This window comes from Tetrao urogallus, assembly GCF_951394365.1.
Source record: "Tetrao urogallus genome assembly, chromosome: 7".
NCBI lineage: Eukaryota > Metazoa > Chordata > Aves > Galliformes > Phasianidae > Tetrao > Tetrao urogallus.
Window position 1 is genome coordinate 19,461,597 of NC_136820.1, and position 14,847 is coordinate 19,476,443.

The window sequence follows — 14,847 nt, forward strand, 5'->3', positions numbered from 1 at the left end:
GGAACAATCTGCCCTTAATGATTTAAAGATGATGACTTTGGATCTGTTTTATAACAAAAGGCTCTAATAAACAATTTTAGATTGGAAAAATATATCCTGGCACGCTCGTGTCTCTCCCCTGCTTTCCATCCACTGCAGCGAAGAGCTGCTCTGTGCTCCCTGCGCTGAGGACAGAGCGACAACGGACCGGAGGTCCTCAGCAGCTGAGTGCACAGCCGATAGCGGAGGTGTCAGCCCGACTCGGTTCGGCCAGCTCTTGTCCTCCTGCTTGGCGAGCCGCAACTGCACGGAGGTGAAATTCGTCTTAAGCAACGCTTTGTTGGTTGGTTTTTTGTTTTTTGTTTTCCTTATCTTTTTTTTTTTTTTTAAACAAGCGCAATAAAAATGTGGATGATGTGTCGTTTAAATGTGCCTGTCAGCATTGCGGTTAGCGGTGGTGGTACTGTGATGGTACTGCGTTTTGTTCCGACACGGTAACAAATGATGACGGTCTTTGGGCTATTTAAAAATAGAGTCAAATAAACAAATTCTGTTTTGGAAGGAACTTCAGCCCAGCTCGGTGTGCGTGTTTGCTTTCAGAACTGTAGGCTGACGGAAACCCGAGCAAAAGCGATGGTGCTACCTCCTTCCGAAATACCTGAAGGGGAAAGGGGAGGGTATGCGGAAGAAATCCTCCTCCAGAAGGAAGAGAGAACAGTGTGAAGGGCACATACAGATGCAAAGAGCAGGGTGGGGAAGGAGATAAAAAACAGCACTTGAAATGTAAAAAAAAAAAGGGGGGGGGGGGGGGATATGGAGGGGAGGATGGCAAAGAGCCGTATCCAGGAGAAGTCAGTGAGAGAACTGAAGGCAGTACAAAGGAAAGGAAATCGCCTTTGCTCCAATTTACAGACTGGTGATTGTCTGAAGGAGTGCTGCTCCCTGTCACCTAATCTCTTCCCTTGGCGGCTTGTTAGCGTTTGGCACGGGGGCTCTGCTCACGGAACATTGTACATTCGATATTCAAAAACCCTTCTTACATATACATCACTTGCTAATTTCGTCGGTGTGTGCACATTTCAGCGACTGATAATAGGACGTTGTTATTTAAAGGACAAATAGCTCTGACCCGTAGAGAAGCAGCAGCTCGTGTTCTCTTTTTTTTCTTTTTTCCCTGCCAATTCCTGTCTACCTCTTAAAACTAAAAGTTGGAATGAAAGAGGAGACGCGGTGCTGCAATTCTGCTCAAAGCGAAGGAGGAGACAAGGGACAGTAAAGAATGCAATTAAATCACGATAGCAATGTACAGAATGTCAGTTTTTTTCTTTATGGCAAAGCATTGTTTTTCTCTATAGAAATTACTGGATAATACTATTGAATTGCAATCCTGAAACCTTTTGGTTTTGCTGTTTGATCGTTGGTTTTATTTTCTGAACGCCCCGGTAGATCGCAGCTTTGCTTTCTTCATGCGCACCAGCCATTTCGTTATCGAGATAATGTTTCTTTCAAGTATTTCAGATTTCCCCTCTCAGTCCCATAGCTCTGTGCATAAGGTCGGTTGCTGTAACCCGCAGAAGTTCTGGCCCCGGTAGTAAGTCCGTCAATCGACAAGAAAGTCCCCGCTCATCTCTGTGCATTACTGAAATGTGTTTCATTCAGGTAGATCTTGTTTCTTCTCCGTGCTTAAAACCCTTCTCCGAGATAAACCACTGCTCGTCCCTGTTCTTTTTTTTTTTTTTTTTTTTTTTTCCTTTTCTCTTTTTCCCCCATGGAATGTAAATCCTTTCAAGACTGAGTTATTTTTAGTCTTTTTTGTTCTTTTTTCTTTTTTTTTCTTTTTTTTTTCTTTTTTTTTTTTCCATAGGTGTCCACTTCTGGGGATAGAACACGATTAAATAAACATCAACCGTACGTACATTAACTCGAAGAGCACCCGGGAAAGGGGCGAATTATTGAACAACCCTGAGACGAAGCTTTATCTCGTTAAAGGTACTTCTTCCCGCTGGTCCATGGAAACCGAGGTGGCTTTGCTCAGCACCGAGGGGGTGAAAGTGAGGAAGGAGTCCGTCCTGGTGGTGGCCGAGCAGGTAAAGTCTGACCCGGCGGGTCTCTGTGCCAACCCGTTGGACGGGCTGCCGTGGCACGCCAGGCACGAGCAGGGGCTGCCACCGGCGCTGCCGAGTCCATGGCTCGGGGCGGGGTACAGAGAGGGGTGCCTAAAGGCGCAGAGCAGCTCCGGCCGCGGGTACGGGTGGGACAGGACGCGGAAGGTGTCCAGCGGCCGCAGCGGGGTGCTGAAGGGAGCGGCGGCCGAGGCCGAGGTGGCCCCGATGCCCATGTGGGAGTAGTAGGGCAGGGGCAGGTGGGATGGGAAGGGGTAGGGCAGGTTGCCGGTGGCGGCCGCGTGGCTCATCATGTAGGTGTAGAACGCCGGGTCCGCCGGGTGCGGCCAGGTCATGGCCAGGCGCTGCCGCTTGTCCTTCATCCGCCGGTTCTGGAACCACACCTGCGGAGAGAGGGGAGGCCACAGCCGTCACCCGCCGCTGCCGCGCATCTCCCGGCTCCGTGCGTGGCTGAGCCCCGGGACCGCTCCCCGTGGCCGAGCCGACACCGGCAACGGCCCCCGCTCCTTGAAGGGGTCGCTTAAAGCTCTGTGAATCCTGAGAGAGACCCAATGGGGTTGCCTCGTTTGGGTGCTTATCTCCCTTTCTTCCACAGGGGCTCGTTCCAGGGAACCCTCCGGGCAAACCCGACCGCTCTGCCTCTTGCAGACAGAATTACCTGGGATTCCTTTTTTTTTTTTTTTTTTTTTTTTTTTTTCCTAATTTTATTATTATGTGGTGCGAATGTTACAGCAAATAGCGAAGCAGAGCGGGGAAAAAAGAGATTCGGAGCTTCTACTGCCCTCCTATTCCCTCCCTCGACAGCCGAGAGAGTTTTGGATTGGGCTGAGGAGAAGATTAGCTATAATCCAGTGGGGAGAGACCGGATTAGCGGTGCTGGCTGGGATGGCCCCGGAGCCGCGTCGTCCCCCTCCCCCCGCAATGCCGCATGCTGCGGGGTGCGGGTAGGGCCGGGAGAGGGGCGGGGGGCGGGGGTGTGAGAGAGGGCTGCGCTGGCGAAGTGCTTTCCCGAGTTTTGCAAGGAAGTTTGGCTATATAGATTTATATCGTGCTAATTGGAAACATGTCCGAGCCGTGTGTACCTTGATGGTGGTTTCTGGCAGATTTAGAGCAGCCGCCAGCTCACATCTCCGGGGCCTGGACACGTAGTTCTCCCGGTAAAACTCCTTCTCCAACCGGGCGATCTGCTCGCGGGTGAAGGCGGTGCGGTACCGGCGCATCTGGTCGCTGGCGCTGCAGCTCAGCGGGCCCTGGGAGCCGCCGCCGCCGCCGCCCTTGGGGTGATCCCCGCCGCCGCCGGGGCTGCCGGCCCGAGTCTCGGAGCACTGGCCTAAGAGTGGAGCCAGCGGAAGGGACACATGCTGGGAGATGGGTGGGCATGGGGGAATGCTCCCCGCCCGTCACCCCATAGAGCTGCCCTCTCCCCCACACGCCTTCCCGTTTGTGTTTTTTTTATGCCTGCTCCCCTAGAGTAGGGATGCTTGGGAGATATCCATGAGAAGCGGGGCTGGAGAAAGGGGTGATGACCCAAAACACGCATACGGCACCCCGGCAGTGACCGCCGGGCCGCCCGCTCAATCCCCGCGCTGTGAAGCCGGAGGCTGCCGCAGCATCCCCGGCCCCGAGGGCTGGGAAGGGCAGGTGTGCCCAAGGCCTTCCCGCAGCCCAGTGAGGGCCCGGGAGCGGAGCAGTCGGCGGGCAGGAGCCCAGCCCCCACGCCGGGGAGGGGGTCAGGCCCTGGGGACCCTCTGCTCAGCCTCCAGAGCTCGAGGTGGGATGTTTTCCGAGAGCCCCTAAAGGACGGAATGGAGGCAGACATCGCCGTCCGCACTTCCCAGCTTCTTCTTCGAGTGATGGAGGAGCGGGGAGAGGAGAGAAGCGGATCGTTGTTAGGACTGGGGGGGCTCCGCCGGGATGAGAAGGTGGGAATAGGGAGAAGGGGCTGAGGGAGAAGGGGCCTGGCCGCTGCGTTTTCTTTCAAATGCAACTCTCTCTCATTGTGCCCGAGACCAAAGGCAATTAATTCATTGGGACCATTTCCGAGCTGGCGCCATCGAGACACAGAAGTGACAAGGTAATTTGGACCTCTCCTTTTTTTTTTTTTTTTTTTTAACTCAACGTGCAAACAAGGACCTCTCTGCCGCACTCGGGGCAGGCAGGAGTCGGCGAGCGATTTTACGGTCTTTACGGGCGCTTCCGCACTCGCCCGGGCACATTTCACCCTGCAAAACCACAAACAGCTCTCGGCCAGAAAACCCGTTTGATGTTGCTCCCCCGTGCCCACCCCCTTCGCGCTCAGAACCGCGCCGCTGGGGAAGATCCGAAGGGGTTTCCTAGAGAAAGCACCGTCCGCGTAGTAGGGAAGGACGAAAATAAAATAAAAGGATCGGTGCGGGGGGCTCTTGACCCAGGGGCCCTGCGGGACCGGCTGCGGATTTGATGCTCAGGGAAACCTGGCTGCCCTCCAGGGGCGCGGCGGCTGCCCGCTGTCGTGCCCTCCGCCTCCCCAGCGAGCCGCTCGATGCCAGGAAGCCGGGGGCCGAGGGATGGACTGGAGAAGGGAATCCCCCCGCCACCCCCGCCCCGGCTTTGAGGGGAAGCCCCCCTCCGGCAGCCCCCCGCCCCCCGGTGCTGCCCCCCGGCCCGGGAGCGGGAGGGGGCTGCAGGCATGGGAAGGAGTTGGGTACCTTTGCTGTGCTGGTACTCGGCGCTCCCCGTGGCGCAGTCCGGGGTGCAGCTCACCTCGATTTCCTCATAGAAATCCGACTCGGTGTCCGAGCTGCTCTGCTGCCCTTTGCTAGAGGGGGGCTCCGTGCCGGGGGGTTGCTGTCCGGCCCCGAGCAGCGCTGCCGCCGCCGAGCGGCTCTCCGGCACCGTCCCTGTCCCCGGCAGCACCTCCACCTCCTTTTCGTCTTCTCCGCCGCCACCTCCTCCTCCTCCTCCTCTCTCCCGGGACGACAAGGGGCCAGGTCTGGGGCTGAGGCAGTTCCGAGGGATCATCTTCTCCTGCGGCTCCGGAGCGGGGCTCCTCACCGTTTCGGCCAAATTAGGCATCCTCTTGCCAACCAGAGCGCCAAGTTGCGTCCCTTCCAGAAACATCACCATCTCCTTCCTGCTTTCCATCGTGGCTTCTCTTAAGGGAGGGGGGAAACAAATCCAGATCTCGTCCCCCCCCTCCCCGCCGCTCCCGCCCCAGCCCCGTGCGCAGCCCGCGACCCGCTGCAGGCGGTGCGGAGGAGCAGCGGGGAGATGGGGTGACCTTGTGATGCGAGCGCTGCTCTGTGCCGTGCTGCTCTGGGAGGGATCACCATTGCCCTCTTCTTTCTAAGCTGTCATCCACAATGGTGCAGTCGTCATTACAGTACCACTGGTGACGCCACACATTGATTGCCAGCGGATAAATAGAAACGTCTGCCATGGGGAAGATGAAAGGAAGAGTCGGAGCTAATGGGCTCAACGCGTGATGCACCTGGTGTAGGAGCCGCTATGGAGAGGGAAGTGTGAAAGGGAGATGCATATGGAGCGGAGCTGCAAAGAGGTTGTAACATGCGGGCAGAGTTCCGCGGGGGGAAGCCCCGCTTGGCCATTAACAGAGCCTTTTGATTGCTTTAAGCCACCGCCTTGATGTAAAACCGAGGCGAAGAGCCCTAGTCGCATCCTGGGAGTGAGAAGATGCGTACCGAAGCCTCTTCCTTCGATGCATTATTTATTGCTGGCAATCGGCTTCCGCAGAGCTGCATGGATGAGGCGTTAGGAATCCTTTGCAAACTCGAGGATAAGGAAATGCGCTACTGACATTCGAATTCGAATGTAGAAACAGCCTTGGCTTCTCGTTCTGATTAAGTATCGGTGCCCGTTCGTAGAATTTTGATTGAGATTAAACGATAGTTGAAAATTCGGAAATGCGGTTACAAATTTATTGCGTTTTACAGCGGAAAAGATAGAACCGACTTCACTTGTCGTAACTGTAGGTAGTCTGTCTACCTGGTCTTTATCATTTAGTCTCATTTCTTCCTTCATTTTCCATATTTTCGATTCGCTTTTAGGAGGGTTTTCGTCCTCCTCCCCTTTCTACTTTTTATTTAATAGTTTTGCATACATTGTTATCTACTTTCAGGAGGAACAGCTGCGAGAAGAAGCTCTGCCAGAGCAATACAGAGAGAAATTCGCATTATCAAGGCCAGAACTCGTTCTCATCAGCAGATGCTACAAACCAGAGATGACGGGGGCAGCCACAAGGACAGCACTTGTCTGAAAATCAGAGACCTCGCACCCCAAATATGTGCTCTCCTTGGTGTATTTCGATATTTCTAATGAGTGCAGCAAGGATCTCATCTCGAGTTCATATTGACTCGCACGTGTAGTGTCAGGTCATTCTCACCATCTGCCGTAACGAGATTGTTCTCAATTTTTTTTTCTTGGAGCGTTATTGGCTAGTCGGGTTACAGAAAACATTCAGCCAATTACGTTTCCTACCCGGTAAGGAATTTACTGGCATATTTGAAGTGACGTCGCTTTGGTAGGGAACGGGCAGAGCAATGGGAAACACGCTGGGATTTTCTGTAGAGCCCCGCGAGCAGGAAGCACGAAAGCAGGCAGACAGAGAGACAAACAGACAGACAGACAAACAAACAGACTCCCCATCCTCTCGGTCCATGGGTGAAGACGTGCTGCAGCAATAGAATGCCGATTTCAGGGGGATAAAGCAGGAATTTTTACAGGGTACTGCCACCAATCTCTCGCTCTGCCTGTGAGACACGCGTACTCGTTTATGGGCACACACACCACGCACCACCCCGCTCAGACCGCACTGATTTCATCACACGTGTGTTGCCTTATGTATCGAAAACTCCTCGCTCGGTTCCCTTCCCCTTCTTTCCCTTGCCAGCCTCAGACCCGATGTGTGCCCTCCGCGCTCCGGATGAGGACCCGCTGCCGCAGTCCGGCTCCCGGGAGCGGACAGGGACAGGGGAGCCCCAGAAGCGGGCTGCAGAATCGGGCCCAGCTGCTGGAGAAGGGATGAACGGACTGACGTTAGCAGTCCGTCTCCACCGCCTCCTGCTCCCAGAGGCCGGGGCTGGGACGGGGAGCGGTGCACGGGGATGAGGGCAGTGCGGAGCGGAGCAGCCGTGTCGAGATGCGGCAGTTCGGGCAGCGCCGTGCCCGTGGGGCTCTGGTGGCCGCTTCGTTACGGGCTAGTTTCGTGTCACCATCGCCTCTGAGGGCTGCGTGAAGGGTTCGCCTCTCCCGAGGCCCCGCTCAGAGCCGGTCTCACGGGGAAGCTCGCCTTCGGACTCCCTCCTGGCTCAGGCAGGTAGTTGAGGAGGTCTGTTGTGTCTGCGCAGTTCCCCATTACTACCAGTTTTGGGGCAGCGAGGGGAGGGACGTTCATATCTCTTTCTGATTAAAACAGTAACAAGGAGCCGAATGCAGAACGCAGGGGAGCTTCCCCAGACGGGCCGATGTACATGATGACTGCCGGGAAGTTTGCAGGAAATCTTCTTGTCTGCATTAGGTTGGAGCCCTCGCGATGGTTCCCACGGGTTACCCCGGCCGATCCCCACCGATCTGATTATTTTCGTTTCTAATCCATTGCTGCTTCATTCCTCGCCCTGCTCTCAGCCCGATCCCACCGGACACCACCCCCGGAGTTTGTCGCTCCCGTGCTGCTGGCCGTTGTGAGGAGCGGTGTGAGTCAGCGGCAGCACGGGCTGCAAAACACACACTTACACACGGACAGGCAGTCAGACACCCTACACGCAGAGCTATTTGCCAAGAGTAAACACAGAGCTCAAGGCCCGAATGGAGTCTTAGTGAAGAGGAAAAAAAAGAAAAAAGAAAAAAGAAAAAGAAAGAAAGAAAAAAAAAAAAGAAAAAAAGGCTCTGCTGGGCTCAAAGTGCATTAGCACGGCGCTTCGTGCATTGCTTTTATTTTCACAGCCCCGAGGAGGATGCACGGCCACGACAGCCCCTTCCCACACAGCCCGTCCCGTCCCGTCCCGCTCCCCTCTCCCTGTGAATGATGCTGCGCCGGGAACGGCTCCGGCTTTGCCTCTGCCTTGTGTTTCCCACAGATCTGTCAAGTCCGATTTGGAAGGAGACTCCCTCATTTGGGATTAATTTCCAGGCAGATTGGAAAGTATATCTCTACGGGGTTTTCTTTTTTTTTTTTCTTTTTTCTTTCTTTTTTTTCTACTGAGATTTTTATGAAGTCTCCCTCTCTCTGTTGGTCACAATCTGGACGTCAGAACTACCCTCAAAACTTTCCAAACTGATTTATTCCTTCGACCTTTCAGCTCTCCTTGGTGAATTATGGCCGAGGCAAGAGCGGGGAGACAGCATTCAGAAGGCACAAATCGCGGCAGAAAGGATTCCTGATGTATGAGCAGGAAACGAACACAATCTCATCCCAAACCAAAAAATATAGAGGGGCATTCAAACATTTCCAGAGTAACATAGCCATAAATCAGAGGTGTCCCTCACAAGTGTGGAGTCCAGAGAAGGAAAAATCCATCACACACTTTTTAGCCACGGGAAATCCCTTTTCTCCCGTCGGTCAATGGATACGGGGACTCGAGGCCGGTGCTGTCCTGAGGTGGCTGTGATCCCACGGTGCAACCACAGCCCGTCTGAAACACAACCCCTGTCGTCTCCCTAAGACAGAGAAAGCACTGGTAAATCGCAAAGCAATTTAGTGCCAAAGAAAGCACTGATATGAAAGCACAAGCAGGCGACGAAATCAGACAGCTTATTTTTCCATTTTTAATGGATAGCGTTAACAACAATGACGTAATTATCACTGTTTTATTAAGGCTATTTTTTACAACGCAGTTAGAGGTGGAAGCTTTGGAAAGAAGAGAATGATAGGTGCATGATGCTGGGCATAAATACAAGCTGATAGACTGACAGCAAATAACACATAAGTGCACTGAGGAGAGAGGACAGAGCTGCGAGTAGGATGTGCCCAGGAGAGCGTGTAATGTCATTTACAGGACCCGATCCAGCACAGATATCTGCCTCTGTGTAGCTCCGAATATGGGATCCAGGCATCTGCACGGAAGGCATCTGCTTTTCTTTTCATTATTATTGTTTTCCTTGCTAGCTGCCAGAAGCAGCATTTCTCTGCCACCACCATAGGCTTCAGAGATTATAACTCGTTCCATCAAAACCTGAAGAAGAAGGGCCCGGTTCTGCTCCAAGAACAACCAGGACAATTTGCTCGTGGAAACCAGATCTCCTTCACTGTTGTCAGTGAGTACATTGTAAAGGAATTTGGGCTTTTGATTTCAGTTGCTATCACTTCCAGACTTGTCAAGAGCCATAAAACTGCTGCATCTTTTTAGTGTTACTGTGAACTGTAAAAGCATAATCTGCGTGGCAAACTTACTGATTTGAAAACAGAAGAATATTTATGGTGTGAATTTCATTTGGCAGAAGGCACAGGTAAATGAAAATGAACAGCATTTTGGTGGATCCCATGTTGAAGATTTTTGATTTTTTGTTTTGTTTTGTTTTAGATTGAACTGAAGGGGAACTCAGCCCCCAGCTCTCCATGCTGTACATCCCCAGGGCCCCCATCATGGGTGTCTGTGCCCCAGGAGGAATGGGGCATTCATGAGGGGTGTTCGTCACACACGGTATCATTGGTGTCTGCCTCATCACACAGCACGCAGTTACAGCTGGCAGCTGTCTGTTCCCTCTTGCAGAACCTCCCTTCCCAGACATGGGAAGTTTTAGGCCTGATTCTGCTCCATATGGGCCAAATTGACACTGGGCTGAAGCAAAGCTACTTTTCCAGTCTTATCAAGCCAGGGTGGAGAGAGTTGGAGCCGAAGCTCAAAGCACTGAGGATAGACCCTGAGAGGGAGAAGTGGAATCCCCATCTCCTCTGGCAAGAGAGAATGCGTGCAGAGAAGCTGTGGATGCCCCATCTCTGAAGGCACTCAAGGCCAGTTTGGCTGGGGCCCTGGGCAGCCTTAGCTGGTGGCAGCCCTACCCATTGCAGGAGGGTTGGAACTGGATGGGCCTTAAGGTCATTTCCAAACCAAGATATTCTATGCTTCTGTGATTCCATCCCAGCTTGTATACTTGGATCCTGGGGACCATTTTCTTCCCCAAGAAAGGATCGAGAAATCTCTATGGAAGGTTTCTCTGAAGAGCTGAGGGACCTCTCACAATCAGGGGATTGGTTACTCAAGTGTTTTCTGAAGTGGATGTATTGCTCCAGAGACACAACTGTACATCACTTGGAAAGAAGGGGAATTTTCCTTTTGATTCATGTAGGAGAAGAAATGACCTCATGGGAACAAACTACAGATACATGTAAAGACACTCCATTTGGGGGAGAAGGAATGGAAAGGTATGTACCAAAAAATACTAGAAAAGAAGCTAAAAAATTAAGGGCAGAGGAGGGGGGTGGGGGGTGGGGGAGAGAGAGAGGAAGAAAAAAGAAAATCCAGCTACCTAGCACATCCATCCCAATGGCAATCTCCTCACTCCATGCTGATGATCCTGAGAAAAGTTAATGGACTGAGACAGAAGCTTTTGTCCATCTCTGCCTCATTCAAGTTCTACCCAGGGGAAAATAAATAAACAAACAGACAAAAAACAAACCTTGAATATGGACCTTGGGGACACTTTGACTGTCTTTGACTGAAAATTTTACCCAATATCTGCTATCATGAATCAAAAGTCAAAACCCTTAACACCCAGCCATGAATTCAAGAAACTTTGACTACTGGCATTCAAGCTGAAATAACACCAAATTATCATGATACACCTTGACAGCAGCTGTGGCTGCCTGGTTTATTTTTGCACCAGTACATCCATGTACTCTCAGGGGTAGCACATTCATGGGCTAGGTTTATCTGACAAGAGCAGAACGTCCATCCCAGAGCTCTAGCCAAGTACTTCAAGTTGTTTCACTCAGCTCTGCCCCGGGCTTGCATTCTGAGTGCATCCTCAGTGCCCACTGCCTCTTCTTCCCCTGCCTGGCCAACCCATGGTCCACTGGCCAGGGACAGGGGTGCCTCCTGTGGCAGGTGAGTGTGGAGCAGTGCCCTGAGCACTGATGGCAGCACTGGTGAATTGTGCTGATGGGGATCAAGCTTGCACACCCATGCTTGTCTCTGTTCTCTCAGAGCTCAGCTTTGGGTACACTCTGAGCATCATGCTTCGGAAGACTATTGAGCCTATGAGATAAAAATAAGGCAAAAGTAGAGGTGTAGGAAACTTTCACAGTAAGCAACACACTTTTGTCAGTGGGCACTGAGTTCAGCTAGGAACAAACAGGGAATCCTGAAAGCCGAGGTGGGAAGCCTGCAGCTGAGAGACAGACTATCAGATGTATTGGCATCGTGTGGGAGAGAGAAATCAAGGCACGTTCGTGCAACTGCCCTGCCTGAAAGCGGGCGTGAGAAAGGCTAATGTTAGAAGCAAAGCTCAAGTGCCTGTGTGCTTGCTGTTTCTGAAAGAGGAAATGAGCACATACTGGGAAGCCCTGGCAGGGAAAGGCAGGGGTTGTTTCTCAGGAAGGGCAGTACTGCCCGAGGCACGGCTAATAGTGTGAAGGCTGCAGACGTGGTTAACGATGCTCTCTCCAGGGCTGCCCTGCAGTGCTGTTCCGTGCTGGCCGGCTCTGGTTCTCTGCCGGCTCGGAGCGCACGCCTTCAGAGACTCATCTGCCGGGAACAAATCCCAAAGTCTCTGGCATCCATGAAGGATTCGAGGAGGGAACGCGCCCAGCCCTGGCTCTGCGGGGCTCCGGCCGAAGCCGAGATCCCTGTTTCCCGGCCAGCTCAGTCCTGCGCATGCCTCCCACTCCCCTCCATGTGCCGCATCCCTCCTCCCGCAGCGCCAATCGCCGCATCCCACCTCCTCCTCCCACCCGGCCGGCGGTCCGCGGCTGTGATCACCGCGGCCCTACACAAACTGCTGTCTTCTTGCGCCCCCCACTGCTGATGGGCCGCAGAGATGAAAGGAGCCAAGCCAGGTACTCGCCCATTCTTTTTTTTTTTTTTTTTTTTTCCCGCGACAGAGAAGCCCTTTTCCCAGGAGCGGGCTGGCGGCGGCACACCGGGCAGGGCAGGAGACAGCGAGTCCGCGGCATCCCCGAGACTGGGGGGCACCGGCACCTCCCGATGCCTCCCCCTGAGTGTCACAATTCAGGACAAATTTTCTGGTTCTTTCCGAGCTGACATTAGCATCATTTTTCCAGGCCAAGAGCATTTTGCTCAGACGTAAAAGTTCTGGCAACGCAGCTAGGGAGAGAAATCACAGTTACAGCATTACATGTGAACTGGAACAAGTCCTTCCAGCGTAGCACTTGAGAATGTTATGGCACATGGCCTCCGTTTGGCTGCAGTTGTCCATCTGTCCCTACTGCACTTCCCACTGCCATTGGCTACCCCAAAAATGGAAAGGTGGCTGAGGACTGGATGTGCAGAGTGTGAGTACAGAGGAACAAACACTCCCCTGTGCTTTAGCTGGCTTCACCATCTTTTCCTGTGACATAACATAACACTCTTCACTTAAATCCATGGTATATGCTTTATCCCACATCTTCTCTGACATGCATGTCCATGTATCTGTATATAAACACACACGTGCACATTATTTATGACATTTACACATGCAGATATATTCTTCCTGCCCTCGTTCTCTCATTAAAATCCAGTTTCAAAAAATCTGCTCAAATCTGGAAGGACCACATCAACGTGCCAGCACATACCTCCTGCCACGAGTATGCAGCAACCCGAAGGAATCCTTCATTTCCAATCCACAACACCCGTTTTGAATGCTTTCAGTCATGCTGCCAATAAAAATAAAAAATAAAAAGTGAAAGTCTGTGGAACACATCCCATGTGCTGCTCTTTTCTTGTTAAGTGCTCAGGTACGCCTCGATTGCCGATTTTCTACTTAAACCTGACTCCTGCTGGGTAGAAAACGCGAATGACCCGATCTTTATCTCCTCCCCCGCCCCCCTCGGCACCAACACGGCAAGACGCTCCCGTACGGAAAGCTTTGAAACTTTTTCTATTCGCGGCTTTCCCCCTCCAGCTCTTCTGTCTCCTTTCCCCTCGAGGATTATCACGGGGTTCAGTCCCCGCACCGCAGGGACGCGCCGCCCGCAGCTCTCGGCCCGGCCCGGCCCGGCCCGCAGCCAGAGTTCGGTCCCCTCGGCAGAGCCGGACACCAGAAAACACGAGAGGAGGCACACACGCTTTAAACACATTTTGACTCTGTTTTGCCTAGCAGCAGGTTGCCGGGCCCTTGAGACGCATGAAGTGCTCTTTACAGGGAGCCACGCTTTGCTAAGGCATCCCCGACCCCCTCCCTGCTCCCATTTCCCTTGCGGCAAATAAGCACTCCGTAGAGAAGGGAAAATCCTGAGCAAGTTAGTTCTACTTCCTAAATATGCCTAATTGCAGTTGCTAGAGTGCTTGGGGAAAAACCCTACCTATCGTTCTCTACGTTCCTTTTGAAAATACATCTATATAAATTTAAAATAAATAAAGAAATAAACAAAACAAAACCCTCCCAACTCAGATACATACAGTGTGAAAGGGGAAATGCTCCTTGACACCCAGGCTGAGTGCAAGAGATGCGCTAGAAATAGGATAAAACCAAGAGCGCGTGCTGCCAAACTCCTTCCTAGTGGGGGAAGGCTGAAGGCTGCAGAGGGAAGCTGCACAGTGGGAGCTGGTTGCCCACCCTGTCGTGGGTGGATGTGGATTTTCTGTGGAGGAGACAAATCCACCAACCCAATCCAATGGAGCAGTGTGGGCTGAGCTTGCTGCTCACCACACCCTGCAGAGCATCTTCTGCTGAGACGGTGGGAGGGAGGACACCGAACGTTGTGGTAGACAGAACACTTTTAATTGCATGGAGCTTATTATTTTACCCTACAGAAGGGACAGTGAGATGGTTCAGATCCTTTTGAGGTCATCTGGAGGCTGGCTTCAATGACAGCAGCTTGGAATGTGGCAGTAGGAATGACCTCTATCCCCTACAAGCCTTTCCCCTAATGCCGAAGTCACCAAACCAACTCTGCATTGCTTTATACTGCCCCAGAAGGAGCTGATTTCCAATCCAGTGCTAAGGCCTGGAAAACTTTCTGCCCTTGAGTTGGCAACTCCCAGCAGAACACAGAGTGGACATACCGAAACCATGTGTCCTAAGTGGCTGCCACACACAGCACGCAGCCAAACAGCCATCCTTCCATTTCTTTTCTTTTCTTTTCTTTTTAATGACAACATCGCCGTGTGTGCTTGTATAAATCCTCGGTGATTTCACAGCTCCCCACGGTAATATCACCAGGCTGACTCTTATGATTTCCTCCACGCCTGCACAGTTTTGGATTTATAGGTCTCTTACATACTCATTCACAGAAATAAAAAGGGTGGGAGTAGAGACGACTACATTTCTGGCTGCTTTCTGAAGTTTCCATGCCAGATCCATGCAAGATCTAGTGCTTTGGAAATGTGGGTTTGTAAACCAATCCCTTAACTTGCACCCACATTAGGGGGTTAGGCACACACTCCCATGCACACGTACCCACAAAGTCATGCCTGAAAAAGGGTTAAAATATCCTTCGAGTATGTACTGTAAAAGAGAAAGAAAAGAAAAGAAAGAAAAAGAAAAAAAAAGACACCCAAACTCCCCCCAAAAAACAGTCTTGAAGGAATCTTTGTATAGCAGATGCATTAATCCCATATAATAACCACTCTGGTGCCTGCTGGGTCGG

General features: G+C 52.3%; 1 protein-coding gene across 1 annotated transcript; it reads right to left on the bottom strand.

Moving 5' to 3' along the window:
- Window positions 1-1,954: 1,954 nt before the first annotated feature.
- Window positions 1,955-5,225, bottom strand: EVX1 (even-skipped homeobox 1; the record flags this gene model as incomplete). The annotated part of the gene is made up of 3 exons (XM_079538511.1): window positions 1,955-2,485; window positions 3,185-3,432; window positions 4,790-5,225. 3 exons carry the CDS (start codon window positions 5,223-5,225, stop codon window positions 1,955-1,957), a joined length of 1,215 nt encoding a protein of 404 aa, XP_079394637.1.
- Window positions 5,226-14,847: the final 9,622 nt, after the last annotated feature.